The sequence below is a fragment of the Mustela putorius genome, unplaced genomic scaffold, assembly GCF_011764305.1.
Source record: "Mustela putorius furo isolate JIRA1106 unplaced genomic scaffold, ASM1176430v1.1 tig00003987_pilon_pilon_pilon, whole genome shotgun sequence".
NCBI lineage: Eukaryota > Metazoa > Chordata > Mammalia > Carnivora > Mustelidae > Mustela > Mustela putorius.
The window spans coordinates 19,366,009-19,387,415 of NW_025422126.1; the positions used below are offsets into that span (position 1 = coordinate 19,366,009).

Genomic DNA, 21,407 nt, shown 5'->3' on the forward strand with positions numbered 1-21,407 from the left:
ATTCAGTCTCCCAAAGCAAAACTGCTTTCTCCCTCCGTCCATGTTTTCTATCATGAAATCCTGCCAATTTAGCTTGAAAATATGTATCAGTTTAATCTTCTAACCTTCCTCATGATCCCTAGCAGATTTTAGACAATGAGACTGCACTAACAGATTCTAATTCTTTTCTTTGCCTTCCATTTCTGTATTCTAATTAAAACGTGTATCACTCTCTTTTAACAGTCGTTTAATTACATCTACCACACACCTTACAGTTACCAGTTCCAGGTGGTTTGTACATTTTAAAACTGCCTCTATATATGAGAAAATACTCATGACCTTCATGTAGACAAACTTCTTAAAAAGAATAGGAAGAGCACTCGTCAAACAGAATGGACAAATTAGGTTTCATTAAAATTAAACAGCCTTTGTTTTATCAAAAGTCATTATTGAGACAGTGAAAATATACAGTATCTCTCTCTGGTTAAAAATAACAAGAATTCCTAAAACCAAAAAGAAAAGCCAACTGAGAGAAAGAGAAATACATAAAAGATTTCAGACATTTTACAAAAGAGGACATCCAACTGACCGATAAACACCCAGAAAGGTACCCAACCTCATCATCAGGAGCATGCAAACTAAAATCACAATGGCAACACTACGCACTAACAGAATGGCTAAAATATAGAAGACTGATATTACAAAGTGTTAACCAAGGTGTAGAACAAATGGAATCAGCCCCATATACTGCTGGCTGATGTGTAAAGACGACCATCTTGGAAAACTATGAGGAACTATTTGTTAAAGCTGGACACAGACACACTATCATCTGGCAATTCCATTTCTAGTCATATAACTAATAGAAATGTATCCATGTGTCCCCAAAAGTCAGGCACAAAAATGTTCATAGTAGCATTAAACAAAAATATTTAAAGGACAATAGAAAGGGTAAGTTGATGGGCAACATTCACACAGCAGCACATTTTAAGACAAAGAAAATGAACAAACTACGGCTACATGCAACAAAGAGAACTGTAACACATTTCATTAAGCCAAGGAAAACAGGAGTGAGAGAGAATCCTGGTCTACAATTCTATTCACCTTAAGCTCAGAAACAGGCAAAACACTGATTAAAAATGTGGTTATATTTGGGAGAAAATAATAAATGGGAGAAGGTGTAAGGAGGGCTCCGCTTTGTGAAAATCCCTTGAGCTATAAATTTACTTACATCCGTATACTTTTTAGTATTACATTTCAATGAAAAAGATCAAATAAGGGCCTCTCTAACCTACAGCAGGTTCTAACTTTTCAGCACTATAAAAGTCTTTAAAGATCTGGTCCTAACAACTTCTCTTTTAATCTCCACACCAACAAATTTTATACATTACAAACAGTTCCTTGTTGGCTGTATACTGCTATCACCTCTGCTTGAGATATCCTTTCTTTTTGTCCATTTACAGAATCGGCATTCATGTTTCAAAATCTGTCTGAGATCGTTTCTCTCTGGTCTTCCTGCACTACCTACCATCCCACCTGCACTGTCTCCTCTACCCCAGTATTTAGTTACCCTCTTCTATCTACTACTTCAACCTTACATAATACATTTCCATTTCCAACCCTAAATAAGCAAAGTGATCTCAAACTTAACATGAGGGAAAATTACACACCCGCTCCCCAAAACCTGTTTTCTCCTTCTTGGTTAATGGTGTCATCAGTCACCCAGCTGTTGGAGCCCCATGTCCCCTCCACTTAAAGTTCATTAGCAAGTTCTGCTAATACTGCGTCATTTGTCATGAGCCAGGCAGGCACCACTCGAGGCATTTAAGATACAGCAAAGAACAACAACAACAAAATTCTGTCCTTGTAAACCTTACATGAGAGAAGGAAGGGAAGGGAAAGTCAGATCACAAAATACATATGCAAAAGAAGTAGTGTGTTAGAAAGTGATTAGTGTCCTGGAGAAAAGGATAGCTGAGAACGGAGATACTGGAGGGCATGCAATTTCACATGGAGAGGTAGGGGAAACTCACTGCAATGTTTGAGTATATCCCACATTTAACCCCTTCTAAAAAATAAGCTTCCAACCACACTGCCTGGTCTTTCACAATTGCAACCTAGCTGTTTTCCCCTCCTCTAGTTCCCAGTGCCCATTACGTATGCCAGATTATCAGCCAAAGAGGTCTTTTTAGACCCCTGCCTTAGAACAGGGAATGTGAGGGCACCTAGGTGGTGCAGATGGTTAAGCATCTGCCTTTGGCTCAGGTCATGATCTCCAGGTCTAGGGATCAAACCCCATATCAGGCCCCCAGCTCAGTGGAGAGTATACTTCTCCTTCTCCTTCTGCTTTTCCCCTCACCTGTGCTCTGTCTCTCTCTCAAATGAATAAATAAAATCTTAAAATAAATAAAGAGAATTCTTCCCATTATCCAAAAAATAAAAAAAAGCACCCTACACTCTTCACTGTGCCCTATAAGGACTGCCATAATTGTGTTCTCCAACTTACCCCTACCTTTCATATTTTCCACCCCTGACCAAGCCCCTTTCCCATAATTTCATGAAAAGCCAAGCTTTAAAGGCTCTACACATACTGCTCCCCTATCAATTTGGAGGTTTACATAACTCACTGCTTCATTAGATTTCTGATTTAGTGTCACTTACCAAAGGACTTTCCTGACAGCCTTCTTCAACAGTTTTACTGTCCTTATTTATTACATTTTGTCTACCTGAATTCCTAATATTTAATTATCTATGTGTTATCCTTCTCCCTAAATTGGACTACCAGCTCCACAAAAGCAGAAATTGTTGCTTTACTTGATACTGTATTTCCAGCCCCCCGCCAAGTGTCTGACACACAGTAAGTATTCAGTAAATGCTGACTGAATTAGAATTACTTATTCCATGATTCGGTCAGATATATTTGTCAAAGACCAAGTCTCTTATCCATGTTCACAGTCCTAGACCACAGCACACTGACCAACACGTAATAGGCACTCAAATGTTTGTTGAATTGAATCAGTAAATTGCATCCTCTTCTTCAAAAATTATTTTACTTCCATAACACAACACAAATTTTATAATATATACCTTTGAACACCCTCCATTTTTACACGAGGTCCCAATCTTAATTTCATCACTGTCCTCTTCTAAAAGAAAGAAAAGAAAATCAAATTAGAAACATTAAAATACTTTAGTATCATTCTTAAATAACCTTCTTCATAAAACAAGTATTTGGAAAAATACTAAATCTAAAATACACTGAAATTTTAAAACAATTTTGAATTATTAAGTTTTCTAAATGACCTTTTAGAATAAGAATAATTGATAAGAAATCAATTACTGTGATTAGGTTTTGCCCATGTCCCCAAATGATATATGACACATTTCTATTCTATAATGTAATACAATATCCAAAATCTTAACCTATCAGAGAGAAATCATGAAATGGGTACTACTTACCTCCATGGTACTGAGTGTAGGTCAGAATATATTGAATATATTTTATATCACACACAATGAAACATTTATAATTATCAAATAAACTTAACAGTTAAAAACTACTGAACCACAGAATAAAAATGTTTAATTAGCAGTTTCTCATTTTAATAAAGACATTATGGAATAAACCACCAATTGATTTTGTGATGTTACTGGTATTCAGAAAAATAAATTCTTTACTATAATGTGCTACCTTTTTATATTTATATTCATTGAACCATACTGCTATCTCTTTTTTTATAATTGGTTAATTGTACAGAAAAACCCACAAAATGAAATCTTACCTTTCTTATTTTCTTCATTCCCCGAGGTTAGTTTAAGTTTATCAAGTGCTTGTTTTAGCGAGGCAGCTATTTTTAATTCCAAGTTTGTCATTGGTTCATCTGGGCTGGAGAATTTTTAAATTTTATTACTATTGACGTACCAAAATATACATATGTATACACACACACATATTTTTTTTTACTAAAAATACACTAAGAATCTATAAAAACTCAAATGCTTTGTGAATCAAGTTTTTCCTATTAAATAGTATTTTATAAATAATTGCTATACGTAACTATACTTTCAAGTTTTAACAGAAAAATTCTGAAATTATAATACTATGACTCAGGCACCTGGGTGGCTCAGTCAGCCAAGTGCCTGACTCTTGATTTTTTAGATCAGGTCACATCTCAGGGTTGTGAGAGCAAGTTCTGAGTCAGGCTCCACGCTAGGTGTGGAGCCTGTTTGGGATTTTCTCTCTCTCCTTCTGTCCCCCCCATAAATGAATACATAAACAAATATATTAAGGCTCAAATAATCATGCTATTGCCAACATGGCAATTATTAATTAGTATTTATTAAAAATTATTAATCAGTAAGTCTAATGGGAAGTGAAGAACAGGAATCCACATTTGCCAACAAGGAACCATAAAGTACTTTTCATTCCACACCCAAGCAAAATGCTAAGAATACAAATTTTATTTTTTGGGAATATAATTAACAGGCAACAAATAAGTACTAAGGGAATCTATATTCCTACCAGAAGGGATAATTCACTTTGTGTGGACACTGGTTATATACATCCATACATTCAGATAGAATTATACCACAAAGTAATTTCAATAGGGTTAAAAATCAATACCACCCTCCAACACTTCATAATGGTTAAAGTATTATGTGTACACTTTATATAAAGCCATTCAGTAAGTATTAAGAATATCAACAAATGCAACAAAAATAGAAATCCCAAATTATTCAATCCACATCCTTAATGAAAACAACTGATGTACGAAGTATTAACACAGTACATAAAAACCTATATTCCCACAATCTCTACAATACTACCAAATGAATTTACAGAAAAATACTTAGTATCTCTCACTTAAGTAAATAGTCTATTATTTAAAATATTAATTCACACTGCTAATTATAGTAGACACCACTGTAATACTTACAAATGAGCCATGCCAAAGTTGTCTTTTCCTCAATTTTTTTTTTTTTTTTTTTTGGTAACTGGCAAATTGGCCAGCAAAGCACTTGATAAAGTCGCTCATGATTGTGAGTAGGTGGAGATGGAATAAAAATCAGTTTAAGTAGTTTGGTTAAACGAACAAATTATCAAAAAGTCTCACAGGCCTCTTGTATTGGTCCAGTATTATTCAATATGCTGTAAAATTTATTTAAGATCAATAAAGTAAAAGTCATGAAAACCATTAGGTCCATTATGGGAATAAAAATATCAACTCGAGGGGAGGCCCCTGAGTGGTTCAGATGGTTAAGCGTCTGCCTTCAGTTTATGATCTCCAGGTCCTAGGATTGAGTCCTGCATCGGCCCCCCTGCTCACCAGGAAGCCTGTTTCTCCCTCTCCTTCTCCCCCTGCTTCTGCTCTTTCTCTTTCTCTAATGAATAAATAAAATCTTAAAAAAAAAAAAAATCAACTCAGGCCATATTTGAGGCCAAAAATCATCTAAGTCTTATATTTTGGTTCTAAAGCAATACTCAACTGCAAATGCAAAATGAAGGAGGCCTGGTTTAACAGTGGCAGTCAACACCATGTGTGAGACTGTGAAACAGAGTTTAGTTGACCAGAAGGGAAGTATGAAGAATCTGTGTAATTCTACTGAACAAAGAGCAAATGGTATTTTAAAAGTACTCTAACAGATCTGCCATCTAAATAAAATAAATAAAAAAATATACACACTTAGTAACAATAAAATGGTTTACTTTAAAATGAAAGTAAATTCTTCTTCACTAGAATTATTTGAAAGGAAACTAAATATCCTTCTCAGGAATATCCTAGAAGATTATCAATAAAACAGCAGGGGAATAAAGAGGAAGATGTCTAAAATTCTTTCTCAACTCAAATGGATTCTCTGACAATTGCTTTCTAGAATTTCACTATGCAACAGTGAAAAAGACATGTCAAGTCATAAGGCTGATGTGGGCTCTTCTGCTTTTGACATATTACGATGATATACTGAACAAACATACAGGAGAAGTCTACTGTGTACATGCTCTCAACTTGAAGGGGGGGAAAAATGGAAGGTATACTTAAGGGAAAATCCAAAAGATAACAAGTTGGTGACCTACCAAGTCACTACCTACCATAGTACCATAAATGGTACTATGCAAAATCATAAAATACCAAGAACAAATGCTATTATCCACTCATGAGAAAAACATACAACCATACAAAGTGTACCTTGGCCTTTTTATTGCTTCTACTGGTTTAGGGGCTTGAATGATGTGCTCCTGAAATTTGGGTTTCAATTCAGAAAGTTCTTTCTTCTCAGTAGTCTTGACTTCAGGTTTGACTGGCTCAGGTGGCTTCTCACTATTATGCCTGCCTTTTGTACAGCCCTGTTAGGAAAGAGAAGAGTTATCCTAGAAACTGTTTCCCGTGCCATAATAGAAAAATTAGTTTTCTTTATTAATAAATTCTATTGTATGCTTTCTCCACAGACTTATTTTAAGAAACCAAAAACAAAACTCTAAATTTGCAATATTTGTAAAAGTTCTTACATCTTAATGTATTCTAAAAGAAGCCATTAAATTACACTTCCTGACTATCAGGTTCTCCTATATACACAGCATAAACTATTTTTTACAGTAGAGTTCTGGAAATCTCACACAGAATTCTACAAACTATAAACCCAAAAGGGCCTTTATTTGAGCCCTAATTCTTCTCCTTATCAGCTATTTGACCTTGAGCAAGGGAAATCTTTTTAGTTTCCTCAAAATAGATGGATTGGCACTTAAGATATTTTTTGAAAGGATTAAGTAATATAGAGTAGTTGTCAAATCTGGCAGATGGGTCAAACATTCATTATAACATCCCTGAAATTTTAATTTTAATGGCAAGTCATTTCCTTAACAGTTTTTTTTTCTTTTTTTTCTTAAGGGTATACAGAATAAATGGTACATCTTGGTGGTATCTTAGATTTGATAAATACCCATTGCCCCTCACTGTAAAAACTCCTTAACGTGCACATGTCATTTCCTTCTCGATGTACTTTAAAGACTACCTATACTGTCAGGTGGCTAATTAGTATCATGAAGCTTTTATCTCTAAAATAGATAAATCCCTTATTTTAAAGGCTGTCAAAGGAGGTGAGCTCCACTTAAAAAAAAAAAAGGCTCTATGTGCAAATTAACAGACTACTCAACAGAAGTCCCAAATCAGACTCCTCAAATCTGGAGCTTCCCACTGTTTATACTTTCTCAGGAGTTATTCTAGGAAAAAAAGTTGATACTTACTGCAATGCTTAAAAAATCTGAAAAATCAGTTGTTCTTCTCTTACAGCAAGACCAACCCTATGAAACAGAAAAAAAAAACCAACCCTGAAAACTGAATATGCATAGAACATAACCCACTAAAAGTCTACTTGCTCCTACGTCCTGGAATCTGGCAGTGACTTGCACATATATAGATTTCATAGTTGTGAAGTGTTATAAATGAATCAAGTAAAATGATTTTTAGTTTTTGATTAAAAAAAAGCTAATTAACCAATGTTAAAGGTGATATGTGCTGTGACTGATTACAAAAGGAAGTACTTTAATACAGAGAAATAAAAATCGCTTCCTTTTTCCAGACTAGTGTTTGATTTTTAGAAGAGAAACATTTTATAATCTCCAAAGGCATCATATATTTTAAAGGATATGGGGAGTAAGTGAAGTGTTTTACTTTAAAAATCCAGAAAATTAGGGACATTAGTGATAATAATTCAGCTTCTAAAGAACTCACCGTAGGTATACCCCAACAATAAGCATTCCATTTTCAGAACATAGGCTGATTAGCATAGGAACCTAAGAATTGTTAGCTCTTTGAAGGTTAAAGGATCTTATTAGTGACAAGCATAAAAATATAGAAACTGAAATGCTATGTGTGATTACTAAACAAAATATCAAGTGGCTTACCAAAAAATGGCTTTAGGCTGTCATCTGTAATTCCAATGTATCATAAAGAATAAGAAAACAAAAATGCGGCAGTTTCAAGACTTGGGATGTTCCAAATTAGACTAGAGGCTAGGATTTGCACTTCTCCATCTGGGACTCACTGTTTTTCTCAATGTACTATATGAAGAATTTGGTAGTGATTATTTTCACACTATTTTCTTACAAAATTAAAGAAAATATTAAATATACTGTAATTTAAATTTTCCTTTATTTTGAAATTGAATTCTTTTTACTCTGAATTGAGATATAGATGAAAACCTACTATAACCTTAAAATATAGTATTTAGTTAGCATTGATAATATAGTCATCAGAAAAGTTATTCTGTATGAGAAAAAGCTTTATTGTCTTAATCATAAATAAATAATTACAGCAGATATTCTGGGTATATAGGGATACAGACATAATACATAATATTTGTTCCCAAATGCCAATCTGCAACCTATGGCCGTCCTCAGTATAAAAGAAAAAAATGAAAAGGGCACCTGCATGGCTTAGTTAAGTGTCTGCCTTTGGCTCAGGCCATGATCCCAGGATCGAGCCACACATCAGACTCCTTGCTCAGTGGTGAGTCGGCTTCTTCCTCTATTCCTCCCCTAGATCCCTTTTACTCTCTCTCACAAATAATAAATAAAATCTTTTTTAAAAAATGAAAGCTAAATTTAAATGAGCATAAGGTTGTCATTTCTTAAGAAGAATTGTCTCTTCTCTGTCTATGCCACTTCTAATTTGAATATTAAAATATTCTTTCTTTTGTATATGCCATGTTTAACTTATCTGCCAATAAACTGGAAACAGAAAACATTACACTGATTTACCTATTTTGTCCGTCTATGTATTTGTGGTGAAATCCAATAGTATTAGAAAAAACAGGTCCTCAAGAGATATTTATAGAGACAATAACAGCAGGATTCGAAAAGAGACAAAAATACTTCTGAGTGAAGTCTTTAAGATTAATTCAACAGGGTGATTAAAAGTTGGGTAGTAAAAAAAGAGCAATGGGGGCATCTGGGTGGCTCCGTGGGTTAAGCCTCTGCCTTTGGCTCAGGTCATGCTCTCAGGGTCCTGGGATCGAGCCCTGCATCAGGCTCTTTGCTTGGTGGGGAGCCTGCTTCCCCCCATCTCTCTGTCTGCCTCTCTGCCTACTCTCTGCTCTCTCTCTGTCAAATAAGTAAAATTAAAAAATCTCAAAATAAAATAAAATAAAATAAAATAAAGAGCAATGGACTGAATGACTAGAAAGTTTGTGACATCATAACTAGCAGCAGCAAAGTTGAGATGCAGGCTATTTTTGGAATAAGAGTTCATTCACTTTCAAGTGAACTGGTTTGCAGTTGCAAATGAACTGTTCTACAGAAGCTACTGGCACAGTGATGCCGTTTAAGGAACGAAACACATGCACTAAATAAGAGAAAATAGAAAGCTAAAGACAAAGGTGAAATACATCTATGGCTAGGAGACAGTAACATAGCATAGGAAAAGAAAGAAAAAGAAAAATATACAGTAAGAAAAACAAACAGAATAAATGACAATTCAGGAAAGATTCCCCTCACTCTTCTGCAAAGGGGAGTATTTCCCAGAACCAGTTTCCATCCCCCCAAAAGTCTGTAAAGCAGCTAAAAAATGTAAGAGTCAGCTCTGAACTTGCCCTAACAAATGATTGTTCTGTTTCCCACACTTAGAACTAAACAGACTAACATAAACTCGTTATCTGTTTATACATCTTTATTAACACTTGGCTATCTATGGGTTAAATGCCAAAAGGGTCCAACTACTCCTTGGAAGGATAATTAGACATTCAAAACGCACCAACAATATTTAAACATGTAAGACTGCTTATGTTCTTAAAACCAAAGTACCAACACATAAAATGACGGCAGCCACACCACAACATTTTCTTCTGAGATAAATGTTACCATATTATCATAACTCATAAAAGATCAATAAACACACCAAGAAAAACCTGTTCAAACAACATTTTATTATTTCTCTAATTCTCTGAAACACCAAGGAAGTGCAGGTGGAAAACAGGTGGTATCTCAGTTTGGCACCCTTCACTGTTTGTAACAATCTTTCCTAAAATCCAGAGCTGTTCTTATTACACAGTAGCTGTCTCACAGATTAAGAAATTAAAATTCAATACACTTATTTCACTTCCCCTCAAGATTAAAAAGACATGAGTACAGAGAGCTGGAATGGAAATAACATAATTTTATAACTGAGAAAGATCTTAAGATCACCATCAACTGTCTTTGCCTTTAATGAAGTATTTGCTTCAAGCACTACAATACAGTCATTAAGAAAGCAAAAAGTCACAAGTTGAGGAAAAAAAAATTTTGTATTACACCTCTAATTTTTTTTTTTTTAAAGATTTTCTTTCCTTGAGAGAGAGAGAGAGCTCAAGAGCAAGAGGGGCAGACTCCCCATGGAGCTGGGAGCCGGATGCAAACTCGATCCCGGGACTCAGGGATCACAACCTCAGCCGAAGGGACTCGCTTAACCAAGTGTGCCACCCAGTTGCCCTATACCTCTAAATTTAATAACACACAAATATGAATAGAATGAAATATACCAAGTTCTTACCTTTAAGGCATCATGAAAGACTGGAACACCTGGGTGATATGTGCAAGCATCTGGTTAAAAAAAAAAAAAGGAGAAAAAAAATACACTTTGCTATATGAATTTAAAAAAAAAAATCATTATTTTTTTCAGATGTTAATATTTAATCCCTTTTCCAAATGCAGGTAATATTCTGCTTTTCCTTAAAAATTCACAAATGCCTGAGTTTTATCCATGGCACACAGCACTTAATATAGTATTGCATTACAATAGCAATAGCTAAACATGTAATTCAGGAGTATGATAGCTGTAGATAAAAATACAGAATAGTCCAAGTGTAACAAATTGTATTCTATTCCTTTAATATTTGTAGTACCAAGACTTCAAGCTCTGATTTTGACCATCACCTTCCAATCCTTCCAATTCTATTTACAAAAATACTATCAAACTAGAGCATTCTTATGTGCACTGATCCACAGATTGCCCAAGAGATGCTCTAAAAAGAAATTTTAGAAGGATATGCTCAAAATTTTAAAAACTGATGTAATATGTAATTGCTAATTTAACTATTGTGGACAGGTATCAATAGCTAGATACAAAACTCATTCAATAGATGTTTAAGTTCTACAGTCTATTTTCAGGGTTGCCACTGATTGTTATTCTGTATCTCCCTACCATTTCCCGTAACACCATCAATTTTCACTAACTCATGCAAATAAGCTTAATACAGTTTGCAATATGAAATATTACATGTAAAAAATCAGATAGTCATAAACAATTATTTTCTGACTGGATACAACTCCGAGCTTAGAAAAAAACAGGTCAGCTCCACATCTGCATGATTTTCTTATATGGGTACTTTGCCCCACCTTTTGTTGTCTGTTTAGGTTTTAATAACCCACAACTACTGATTCCTGCTGTTGCTTAAAATATTCCTGGTACTTACAGAAATCTTCCTACTCCTTTATTAATAGACAGTATGGCTTCTTTAGTAATCAGATGTTACATAGATACTATGTTAGGCTAACAGAGTGAGAAAGTGTCAGGTATTTTCATTGCACAGTAACTAAACCCATGGAATAAGAACAAACTATTAATTGAGGGAAGTAATGGAATTAAGAGTGAAAAAAGGAGATTCAAAGTAGAAATGAATATGCAGAGGGATATTAAGTTGAGAACAGAATTAAAAAGAGAACAAACAGAGCATTTTCAAATATTAAATATCATATATCAGAGGCATACATAAAATACATAATGCTTAACAACTGTAAGAGGCATAATTATCATAATGATCAGTTTGGGCAGAATGGCGGCAGGACTGAATCAGGTCTTAACCCTACAACTAGTAGCAACAAAATTTGACAATCACTGCTTTCAAATATAAGTAACAAGCAGATGGTTATTTTCCTCTCTAGCCTTTATCAGTTTTACCAGTTTTGCTCAAAGTTGTATTTTATGGGTAACATTGTAGCAGTTAAGAGCCAAGGGCTTTTCATTCTGGGTCTGACCCTGGCTCAAATACAGGCTCTGCCTCCTAGCAGCTGATTCAGTGTATGTATGTATATATATATATATGTATATATATATATATATATATATACACACACACACACACACACATATACACATACACACACCCATATATATATAAAATATACATATATATGTATATGTGTATAATGTATATACAATTTAGTCCACATAATATGGACTAAATTGTGAAGTGGTGCTTTTCCCAGAATAACTGTTTAATATGTGAAGATACCAACTTTGTCTTCTTTAAACATTAATTTCACTTGTGTTTCAAAACTAAAACCAGGTATAAGCTTAAAAGGATACCTTAGAAGGATACTTTTTGCCCAAAGGTCAAACCTTTCCCACTCCAAACGAACTCTCCTAACCAAGTCCACACTCTACTCTTGGCTCCTACCTTCTACTTTCTATCTCCATTTTCTTAACGTACCACTGAAACAACTTACTCTTAAGTCTCTATCCCCCATTTTGCCAAAGCAATGAAACTTTCCACAACCTTACTGGAGCTCCCTGCTGAATTTAGTATTGATCACACAACCCGTGAATGTCTACTCCTCTCATTTTCCCACTCCCCCAACGCCCATCTCTTTCCTAGGCATAATACACACACACTCTCTCTCACAGACACACAGGCGCACGAGTGCACACACACACACACACACACTTGCTGCTGACTTCCAGAAAATGGCTGTATCTCCCTCATAATTTCAGGATGGTACAGAACATTCTATAACAAACATTTTTACTTTGGGACATTACTGTCCTAAGACAAAGCCTCAGTCTTTCCCTTAAGTAAAATATGGCAGACACTAAGGCAATCTACTTTTTGCAAAGGTTACCAAAAGCAAAGGCTTTAGGGATGCCTGGGTGGCTCAGTGGGTTAAGCCTCTGCCTTCAGCTCAGGTCATGATCTCAGGGTCCAGGTTGGATCAAGCCCCATCCAGCTCTCTGCTCAGCAGACAGCCTGCTTCCTCCCTCCCTCTGTCTGCTTCTCTGCCTAGTTGCGATCTCTGTCAAATTAAACCCCCCCACCAAAAAAACACAAAGGCTTTAAAACCTCTTATTCTTCCATTCTGTCATCCACTGAAAGCTCACAATTTTCTCTTTGAATAACTTCATAAAAATGTCAATGATGAAAACACAAATATTGTACAAAGACTGAAAGACCGGATTCAATTTTATCAACTGAATTCTGCCAAGAGTCTTATTTATTTATTTATTTTTCAAGATCTTTCAGGCAGAGAGAGAGAGGGGGAAACAGACTCCCCGCTGAGCAGAGGGCTGGATCCCAGGAAGCTGGGAGGAAGGCAGAGGCAACCCACTGAGCCACACAAGTGACCCGAGCCTTATCTTTTTAAATGTCACCAATTCACCTGTGCACCAAGTAAGTCCTTCGGACAGCTCAGAGGTGAAAAAGATTTAAAAAGGTGTAGATTTTCATTTCTTTCACAATGCAGGAACCATGGTGCTACCATGTTGAACCCCGCTTCCCCTTAAAATACATTAACACGCACTTCATAGGGATGTTGCAAAGATTAAACGAGATGATGTAGTAAGTGATAGATTAATGCTTGGCATATAGAAAACACAATAACTGCTAACTGAATTTGACAAAGTGGGGTCATTTCCCACAATATTCAAGAAATCAACTCACTTTATCCCATTCACCATTCAAAATTAAAATTCACTGTTCACCTAGTCTCATCACTTAACTTTCACTTTACATCCTTAACTGTATACGTAGGAACCATCACTGTATCCTAAAGATGGCACGTTATTAAAATGGGAAAATCACAGAAAAACTACGCAACAAATAAGGCTACCGAGACAAGGGTAACAAATGAACCATCCACCCCGCCAGTTACATCAAAACTTAGCGTAAAGATACTGAGTAATTTTCCTAACGCAAGACACTTAAAAAAAAGTAACTTTGTAACAGCTGAGTGGACTGAACCAGCAGAAAACAAGACTTACAGGAAAATAAACTTCTACGCTAAGGCAAGGAGCCGGACTTCAACGCCGAAGTCAGTCGGCCCGCTGCCCAACCCTCCCAGCCGTCTGTCTCACTCACCTACACGCGCGCACCTGCCGCTACGCGAGCCGCGCAGCGCCTGGGTAACTTCTGCTCCCCCAAGGAGACGGGGCAGAGGGGGCCAGGGAAGGGAGAAAGGTGTTTAGGTTCCAGGCGAGTGGGCGAGTCAGCCGACGGCCGGGAAACACGAGGGGCCGGGAGATGGGTCCGCGGGGCTGCGCGGCTGCGGGGAGCGGGTCGGACGCCTCCACCGAGCGCTACGGGAGGGGGCGGGGGGCGAGCGCGGCCCGGAGGGGCCGAGACGGGGCAGGACGACGACCGCTCGCGGGCTGACCCGGGACGCCCTTGGGCCCAAGGGCGTCCCCCCGGCTGAGGGGGAGAAGGAAGGAAGGGCTGGCGGCGCGCTTCTCTTACCGTCGGAGTTGTTCTCGGGATCGAAGCGCTGGCCGCAGCCCCGGTTGTAGCACAGCAGGGCCATTTCCTTTCCCCACCGTTCAAGGCCGGGGCCGAACGCAGGCGAGAGCAAGACGGTGCGCGTCCGACCCCACTGCCGCAACCGCGGGTCTGACGGCTGGGGCGGCTGCCGGCTTCCGGAAACGGCCGGTTCCGCTTCAGGAACCTTCGCGAATTTTCCGGTCGCGCAGGCGCAGAGCCGATGGGAAGAGGCGGAGGGAGCGGCGGGAGCCCGGGCCGCCTCGGGGCGGACGTGGGTCGGGCTCCGGGGGCTGGCGGCGGGGTTTGGAGGTGGCGCCGGATGTTTGAAGACGAAACACCTTAAAAGCAGAAAGCGATGGCATCCTGGGGACGGACTCTCTCCAGATTTCGTCACCGGGTAGCTCGTGCCGCCCCAAGGCCGCCCCGCGGGCTGGGCCCCAGCGCCGCAGCCGCCTCCGGGTTTTTGAGACCGCCGTGATCGCGGCCTGGCGACCTCGCCTCTCGGCTGCTCCGGAGGGGATGCCGCCGCCTGCAGTGCTGGCGAACCCTCTGCCTAGAAGGCGGTCGCTCGGGAAACGAGCCGAGGAACGGGGACGAAATCTCCCTGGTGCTGAGGTCTCAGTGGTCCAGATCTCTGGAGCGCTGAAGAAATGCACGCCTCGGGGGCAGTTGCGTTAACGGAATGATGGAGGCCGAATCACTCTGAAAATACAAAGCACTTAAAATCAGGCTATCTATCGTATTGATCGAATACAGTGCTAGAAATGGTTACTGTGGCTCTAAGACCCCGGGGTAGATTGGTGCTGTTTCATGTTAGCCTCCATTTGATCGGTTTGCCAATACTTGTTTCTTCAGTGCTGGCAGCGCTAACAAGATTTCATCTAGTGCGTTTTCAAAAAAAAAGCGGGGTATCACACTAACGAGCGCACGCTGAGGGTACCAGCTGCAGCCTGTCTCTTTCCCAAACTTGGGACATTTGAAATAAAAGCAAACACTTCTGAACAACAGGTGTACTGACATTCGTAAAATAGTAATATCCATTGTTCTTTCATAGAAGTAAAAACGTATACAATGTTTCCAGTGATACCAAGTCTGTCAATGAGAGATGGGCTCAAAAATCTTCCCATCCCAATACAAAACACTTTTTTTTTTATATTCCCTTCTTTTTATACCTAGAACTATTAAATTTTTATGTAGTAATCTCAACATGGATATATACCATATGCTATTTTTCATTTAACCTAACCTGAATACTTTGGTCTCATAATCATTATAAATGAAAACTCAGTTAAATAAATTAGCACTGTGGCCCTTCTTCCTTTCATCTTATCAACTTTATTATATATTGTTTTTCTTACGTTAGATTTACCTTCTAGATAAGTTTTGATAAGTGGCAGTGCTGAGGTAAAGGGCATAAGCCTTTTAAAATAAATTTAAGATTTTAAAGATAAATATAGCCGATAGTTTCCAATAGGTGGTACCAATTTTCAGTTTCACCAGCCATGGCCTGGAAGAACAGGCCATGGAAATTAATCTTACACAGTTAGAAATGGACTGATAAGATGTTTAGAAAGTTTAGGTTGTTTTTAATTTCATGGTCTAAGTGCCCTACTATCACTACAACATTACCAGCATCATTAGTAAATTCTTCCTAATGCATTTAATATTTGTCATTTTTTCCAGCTACATTTTATAATCAAATTAATAAATACCTTGGTAGATAATTCAAAAATGCAGAAATATATTAAGAGCAAACCAATAATTCTACCACCCAACAATAAATACTGAATCACTAAAATAACTAATAAATTTATTTCTAGTCCCCCCCCCCCAGCCTGAGCATTTATTTATTGGTATAAATGTTAAACAGAACAAAAAAACAGCAACAAAACCCCCAAAGAATTGAAGTCATATGTATATGGAAGTTTATATTCCTCTTCTGGGTATTTTAATAAACTACAAAGTTATATATTTTGTAAAAAAAAGATTTATTATTTGAGAGAGACAAACAGGGAGCAGGAGCTGGGAGGAGAGGGAGAAGCACCCTCCCAGCTGAGCAGGGAGTCCAATGTGGGGCTCAATCTCAGGACCCCAGGATCATGACCTGAGCTGAAGGTAGGCGCCTAAGCAACTGAATCACCAGGGGCTCCTAAGTCATTTTTTTTTTTTAAGATTTTTATTTATTTATTTGACAGAGATCACAAGTAGGCAGAGAGGCAGGCAGAGAGAGAGGAAGGGAAGCAGGCTCCCCACTGAGCAGAGAGCCCGATATGGGGCTCCATCCCAGGACTCTGGGATCATGACCTGAGCCGAAGGCAGAGGCTTAACCCACTGAGCCACCCAGGTGCCCCTTAAGTCATTCTTATTAAGAAAACAGAGACAATACATTCCATTCTATTCAAGCCACAGTACCACTTATCTCCACACTCCATTGCAGACCACACAAACTGTTTGAGAAGCTCTCTGGTAGTAACACAGCATAATTTATATAGCCTTTAAATCGAGGTTCCATTCCCTTCCTCCAGAACACACATACTGTTACACAGAATCTTGAGATTTTTTCCATGTTATGAAAACAATGGTATGGAATAGTTAAGCGTGGATCTTTGGATTCAAACCCAGATTCAGATTCTAGCTCTGCAATGTAGTAGCTAATAATCATTTCAGGAAATCCTGGTTTCCATTATAGACTTGAACTGGCTATCCTATGGACAGCAGGAAGTCCAATCTCTGGACTTAAGAAGTGATCTTAATTATTTTGATTGCTCATGTACTATTGAACATAGACATTTATCTCCCTTTTCAGATCCCACTTAAATTGTGGAGTAAACAAATAAAAGTAAAAAACAACCCCTCCCCCCAGGGGCAAATTTGAATAGGGCATTTCAACAGACAAATTATTTCAACAAATTTTGTTTTGCTTAAATTTTTTTTAAAGAATTTATTTATTTATTTGACAGAGAAATCACAAGTAGGCAGAGAGGCAGGCAGAGAGAGGAGGGAAGCAGGCTCCCCGCTGAACAGAGAGCCCGACGTGGGGCTCGATCCCAGGACCCTGGGATCATGACCTGAGCCGAAGGCAGAGGCTTTAACCCACTGAGCCACACAGGTGCCCCAATTTTTTTTTTTTTTTTTTTTGGTATTAGGAATATTTGTCTTTTTGTTCAAATTTTCCCCTGTATACTAATACCTAATTACCTCTTACTTTTTATTTCTTAGGCTTTCCCACTCTGTCAGATTTAATTGATTTTGAGTTTCAGTTGTTTCCTTGAGGGCAATCAATGAGAGTACTCCTCTTTTCTTCCTCATCCTCTCATTTTGTTTTTTTTCTACGTTTTTAGAAAATGTAGTATTTGCATACAGTCTTTGACCCAGAATCCTAGCTTTATTACTTATTATATAAATATATTTATTGTTAATTATATGTCCATATATGTATATTTATCAAATCTATCTAAATGTATTTACTTACAATAAATATATTAAGAAATGTTTTCACTGGTTACTACTAGTCTTCTACTTTAAGTTTCCTGGCATTCTTGTCAGATGAAGCTTATTTTTTAATAGAGTTGACAGGAATCATTTATGAAAAGTATTCCCTGATCTTTTACATGTCTAAAACACCTTCCTTTAAAGACCTGAAACTTGAAGGAGGACTTGAATGGACATAAAATCTTTATTTCATACTAAGAGCTCAGAATTTACTTATTTCACACTAAGTTCAGAATTTACAAATATTTTTTATATATAACTGAACTGAATTTCTTTTTTTTGTGACCAAGCCTATGTTGAATCAAAGGGAAAAACCTCATTATAGCAGTACCTATTTTCATGTTGCTTCCCTGCAGCAATCAAATTTTTAGAAATGTCCTGGACTTGGGGCACCTTGGTGCCTTAGTCAGTTGAGCTTCTGACTCTTGATTTCCACTCAGATGATGATCTCAGGGTCTTCCCCTGTGGAGATCTGTGCTCTGCATGGAGTCTGCTTGAGATACTTTCTCCCTCTGCCACTCCCCTCACTCTTGTGTGCTTTCTCGTTCCTTCTAGAAAAACAAATAAAATTCTTAAAGAGAAAAAAAAAGTCCTGAACTTATTTCACTACTCTGTAAATCAGTATAAATGTCCTACGACAGTACAGTACCACATATTTTGTAAATGATTATTCCAAAATTTGGTTACTTTTTTTTTTTCAAAATAAACTGAACATCTTTAGCTGAAATAGTTAATAAATTTGGATTTCTAAAAACCATCAGCTTTTGAAGTCCATAGACTACTGCAACTGAAAAAAAAAATAAAAACAAAAACAAAGACACCTTAAAGATAAAAAAAGATTACAAATAAGAATTACATTGAAATTTATCCCTATAAAGCAAGGAGGAAATAAAACAACTAATAAGGGGACTAGAGGTGATAATTTTGTATATTAAAAAACATACACTGATGCTTACACTCTAGTGTGCATGCACACAGTTATTTGAAGAGTCCCACTTTTCTAAAGTTACCCCATGTTTGAATTTCTGCTATAGGCAGCAATCCCAATGGAAGTAATTTAGTAAACTGTGAAGTACATTTTCTTCTGATTAAACTCGCATTTATTTATGTTTTTAACTTTTTTAAAAAAATATTTTATTTATTTATTTGACAGGCAGAGATCACAAGTAGGCAGAGAGGCAGAGAGAGAGAGGGGGAAGCAGACTCCTTGCCCAGCAGAGAGCCTGACATGGGGCTCAATCCCAGGACCCTGAGAGCATGACCTGAGCCAAAGGTCGAGGCTTTAACCCACTGAGCCACCCAGGTGCCTCTTTATGTTTTTAACTTTTAATTCAAATCTAAGATAGTATCCTTGTTAATTTTAATAACCTAAAAAATAGGGAGATGAGAATCATATACATTGTGCCTCCCACCTCCGGCCCACCACTTTACTCCAGTCATTGTGGTTGTAACCTGACATCTCATTTCATCTGCATTACATACCTTTCTCTGTCCAGTCCCAGGCTTCTCTGGTGCCAATGTGTTAGATGCTTGTTAGCCTTTCTGATACCTACCAAACTTAGAAGTGGAAGGAGTAAAGTGTATGGTGCAACCCTTGACCAATTCGTGGCTGGGAACTGGTAGATACATGCTTCTGCTTCTGTGCCTCAGGTAGACAATTCTGAAGGGTATTCTACAAGTCTTCTTAAAGGAATTAACTGCCAGCTACTAATGACAATAATAATGCTGCTCAATAATTTACCCTAGGAGTCGATTTTTCTTCCCTCTCTTGTCTTTCCAGTTTCCCACTCCTCTCATTTGGAATAATTTCCTAAAATAAACTATTTCCTAAAATAAACTGCAAGCTTTTGTCTCCAGCTCTGCTTTCAGAGAGGACCTAGGCTGAACCAAACTGAAATATGTACATTCTTACTGAATATCTTTTTTAAAATTAAGCCTTCAAAAAATTAAATTCATCATATCTCAAAATTTTATTGACTAAATTTTACTAACAGAAAAAAGAAAAGACAACTTTACAGGCTGAAAGTTTGAAGCTGTTGTCGATTAGGAAGAATTTATTTCCTTGTGCAATTAATTGCTGGCATTTCCATAACATTACATCTCCTTTATTGTCTACAATGCTGGCCTTTCCAAACAATTTCAGTTTTCATTACACTTTGGCTCTTTAGATGGTGCATATGAGTGCCAAATGACTTGTTCAGATTTGAATAACCAAAATTAAAGATTCTGTTGCTGACTCATTTATTTGTAGCTCACTTTTCTGTAAATAGAGGAATAATCACTGGGACTTTCAGTTTCTACAAAATTTTTTATACACGGTCCTGATTTTGGTATATGCTGCACTTCTTTTCTAAAGAGAAAGCCCTTTTTTGTGATAGTTTCTTGTATATCTTCTTTTCTTCCAAACTATAAACTTACACAGTTTGTCTAAGTGGATAACAGATTTTTTTTAAAGAACATTAAGACATACAAATCTGCTTTATATATCCAACTAAAATGTAAGATCTTTGAAACAGGGATTTTTGTCTCTTTATTCACTATTACATCCTGAATGTTTAGAACAATGACTCACATAAGATAGGCACTCAATAAGTATTTGTTGAGCAAATTGAATGAAGGAATTTGTATGTGCTCAATAGGAAAAGAAATAAAAGGCAATAAAATCAAATTCAAAAGATGGTCAATTACAACCAAATTTTTTCTTTAGCTTGTAGAATTTGGAGAAAAGTGAACAAAATATAAATATAGAAAATAATTCAGAGCTATTTATATTACAATTAGCAAAACAATATTTAAAAATATCAAAGTCAATGTAGACTGAAAAGGTCGTTTGCATGAAAGCAGCAGAAGAAAACCTTTAAGTTGGAAATCTGTTTCTAAAAAACAACTTAATTATGGTTAATTATGGCTCACCATGTCTCCCAAAACTTAAGCATTTTTTTTTGCCACAAGATGGCAGCAAAGACTTATTTTAGAATCACTGGACAGCGTTACACCAAATGGTGTCTGTCTTTAAAAGTTACAATGTGTCTCTTAATCTCGCAAAACAATCTGAGGGTTGCTGGGGGGAGGGGGGGTGGGAGAAGGGAAGTGGGATTATGGACACTGGGGAGGGTATGTGCTTTGGTGAGTGCTGTGAAGTGTGTAAACCGGGCGATTCACAGACCTGTACCCCTGGGGATAAAAATATATTATATGTTTATAAAAAATAAAAAAATTTAAAAAATTAAAAAAATTTAAACAAGTTACAATGTGTGAGGAAAGTCGGGGATACATTTTTATTATTCCTGGGAGGTATCACTTCATTAGAAAGGTTGTATCCTTGGTGCCCAGAGTTTCTGTGACTCTACACATGCTCCTCTCTTTTATACTCTCTGTCTCAATATCATTTTCTTTATATCCCTCCAGATTAATTTTAAATTACAAATCTGAATATGTCACTT

The 21,407-nt window shown here is 37.2% G+C and overlaps 1 protein-coding gene across 1 annotated transcript in view; it reads right to left on the bottom strand.

Annotated features, from left to right (window-relative positions):
* CHORDC1 (cysteine and histidine rich domain containing 1) overlaps nucleotides 1–14,678 on the bottom strand; it is a 23,154-nt gene extending 8,476 nt beyond the window's left edge. Inside the window, exons 1-6 of the mRNA XM_004763566.3 lie at nucleotides 14,452–14,678; nucleotides 10,497–10,546; nucleotides 7,217–7,273; nucleotides 6,162–6,319; nucleotides 3,759–3,862; nucleotides 3,064–3,122 (exon numbers count right to left, since the gene is read on the bottom strand). Coding sequence (XP_004763623.1) covers nucleotides 3,064–3,122; nucleotides 3,759–3,862; nucleotides 6,162–6,319; nucleotides 7,217–7,273; nucleotides 10,497–10,546; nucleotides 14,452–14,515 — 492 coding nt within the window. The 5' untranslated portion in view covers nucleotides 14,516–14,678. The remainder of the gene's footprint in view (nucleotides 1–3,063; nucleotides 3,123–3,758; nucleotides 3,863–6,161; nucleotides 6,320–7,216; nucleotides 7,274–10,496; nucleotides 10,547–14,451) is intronic.
* Nucleotides 14,679–21,407: the final 6,729 nt, after the last annotated feature.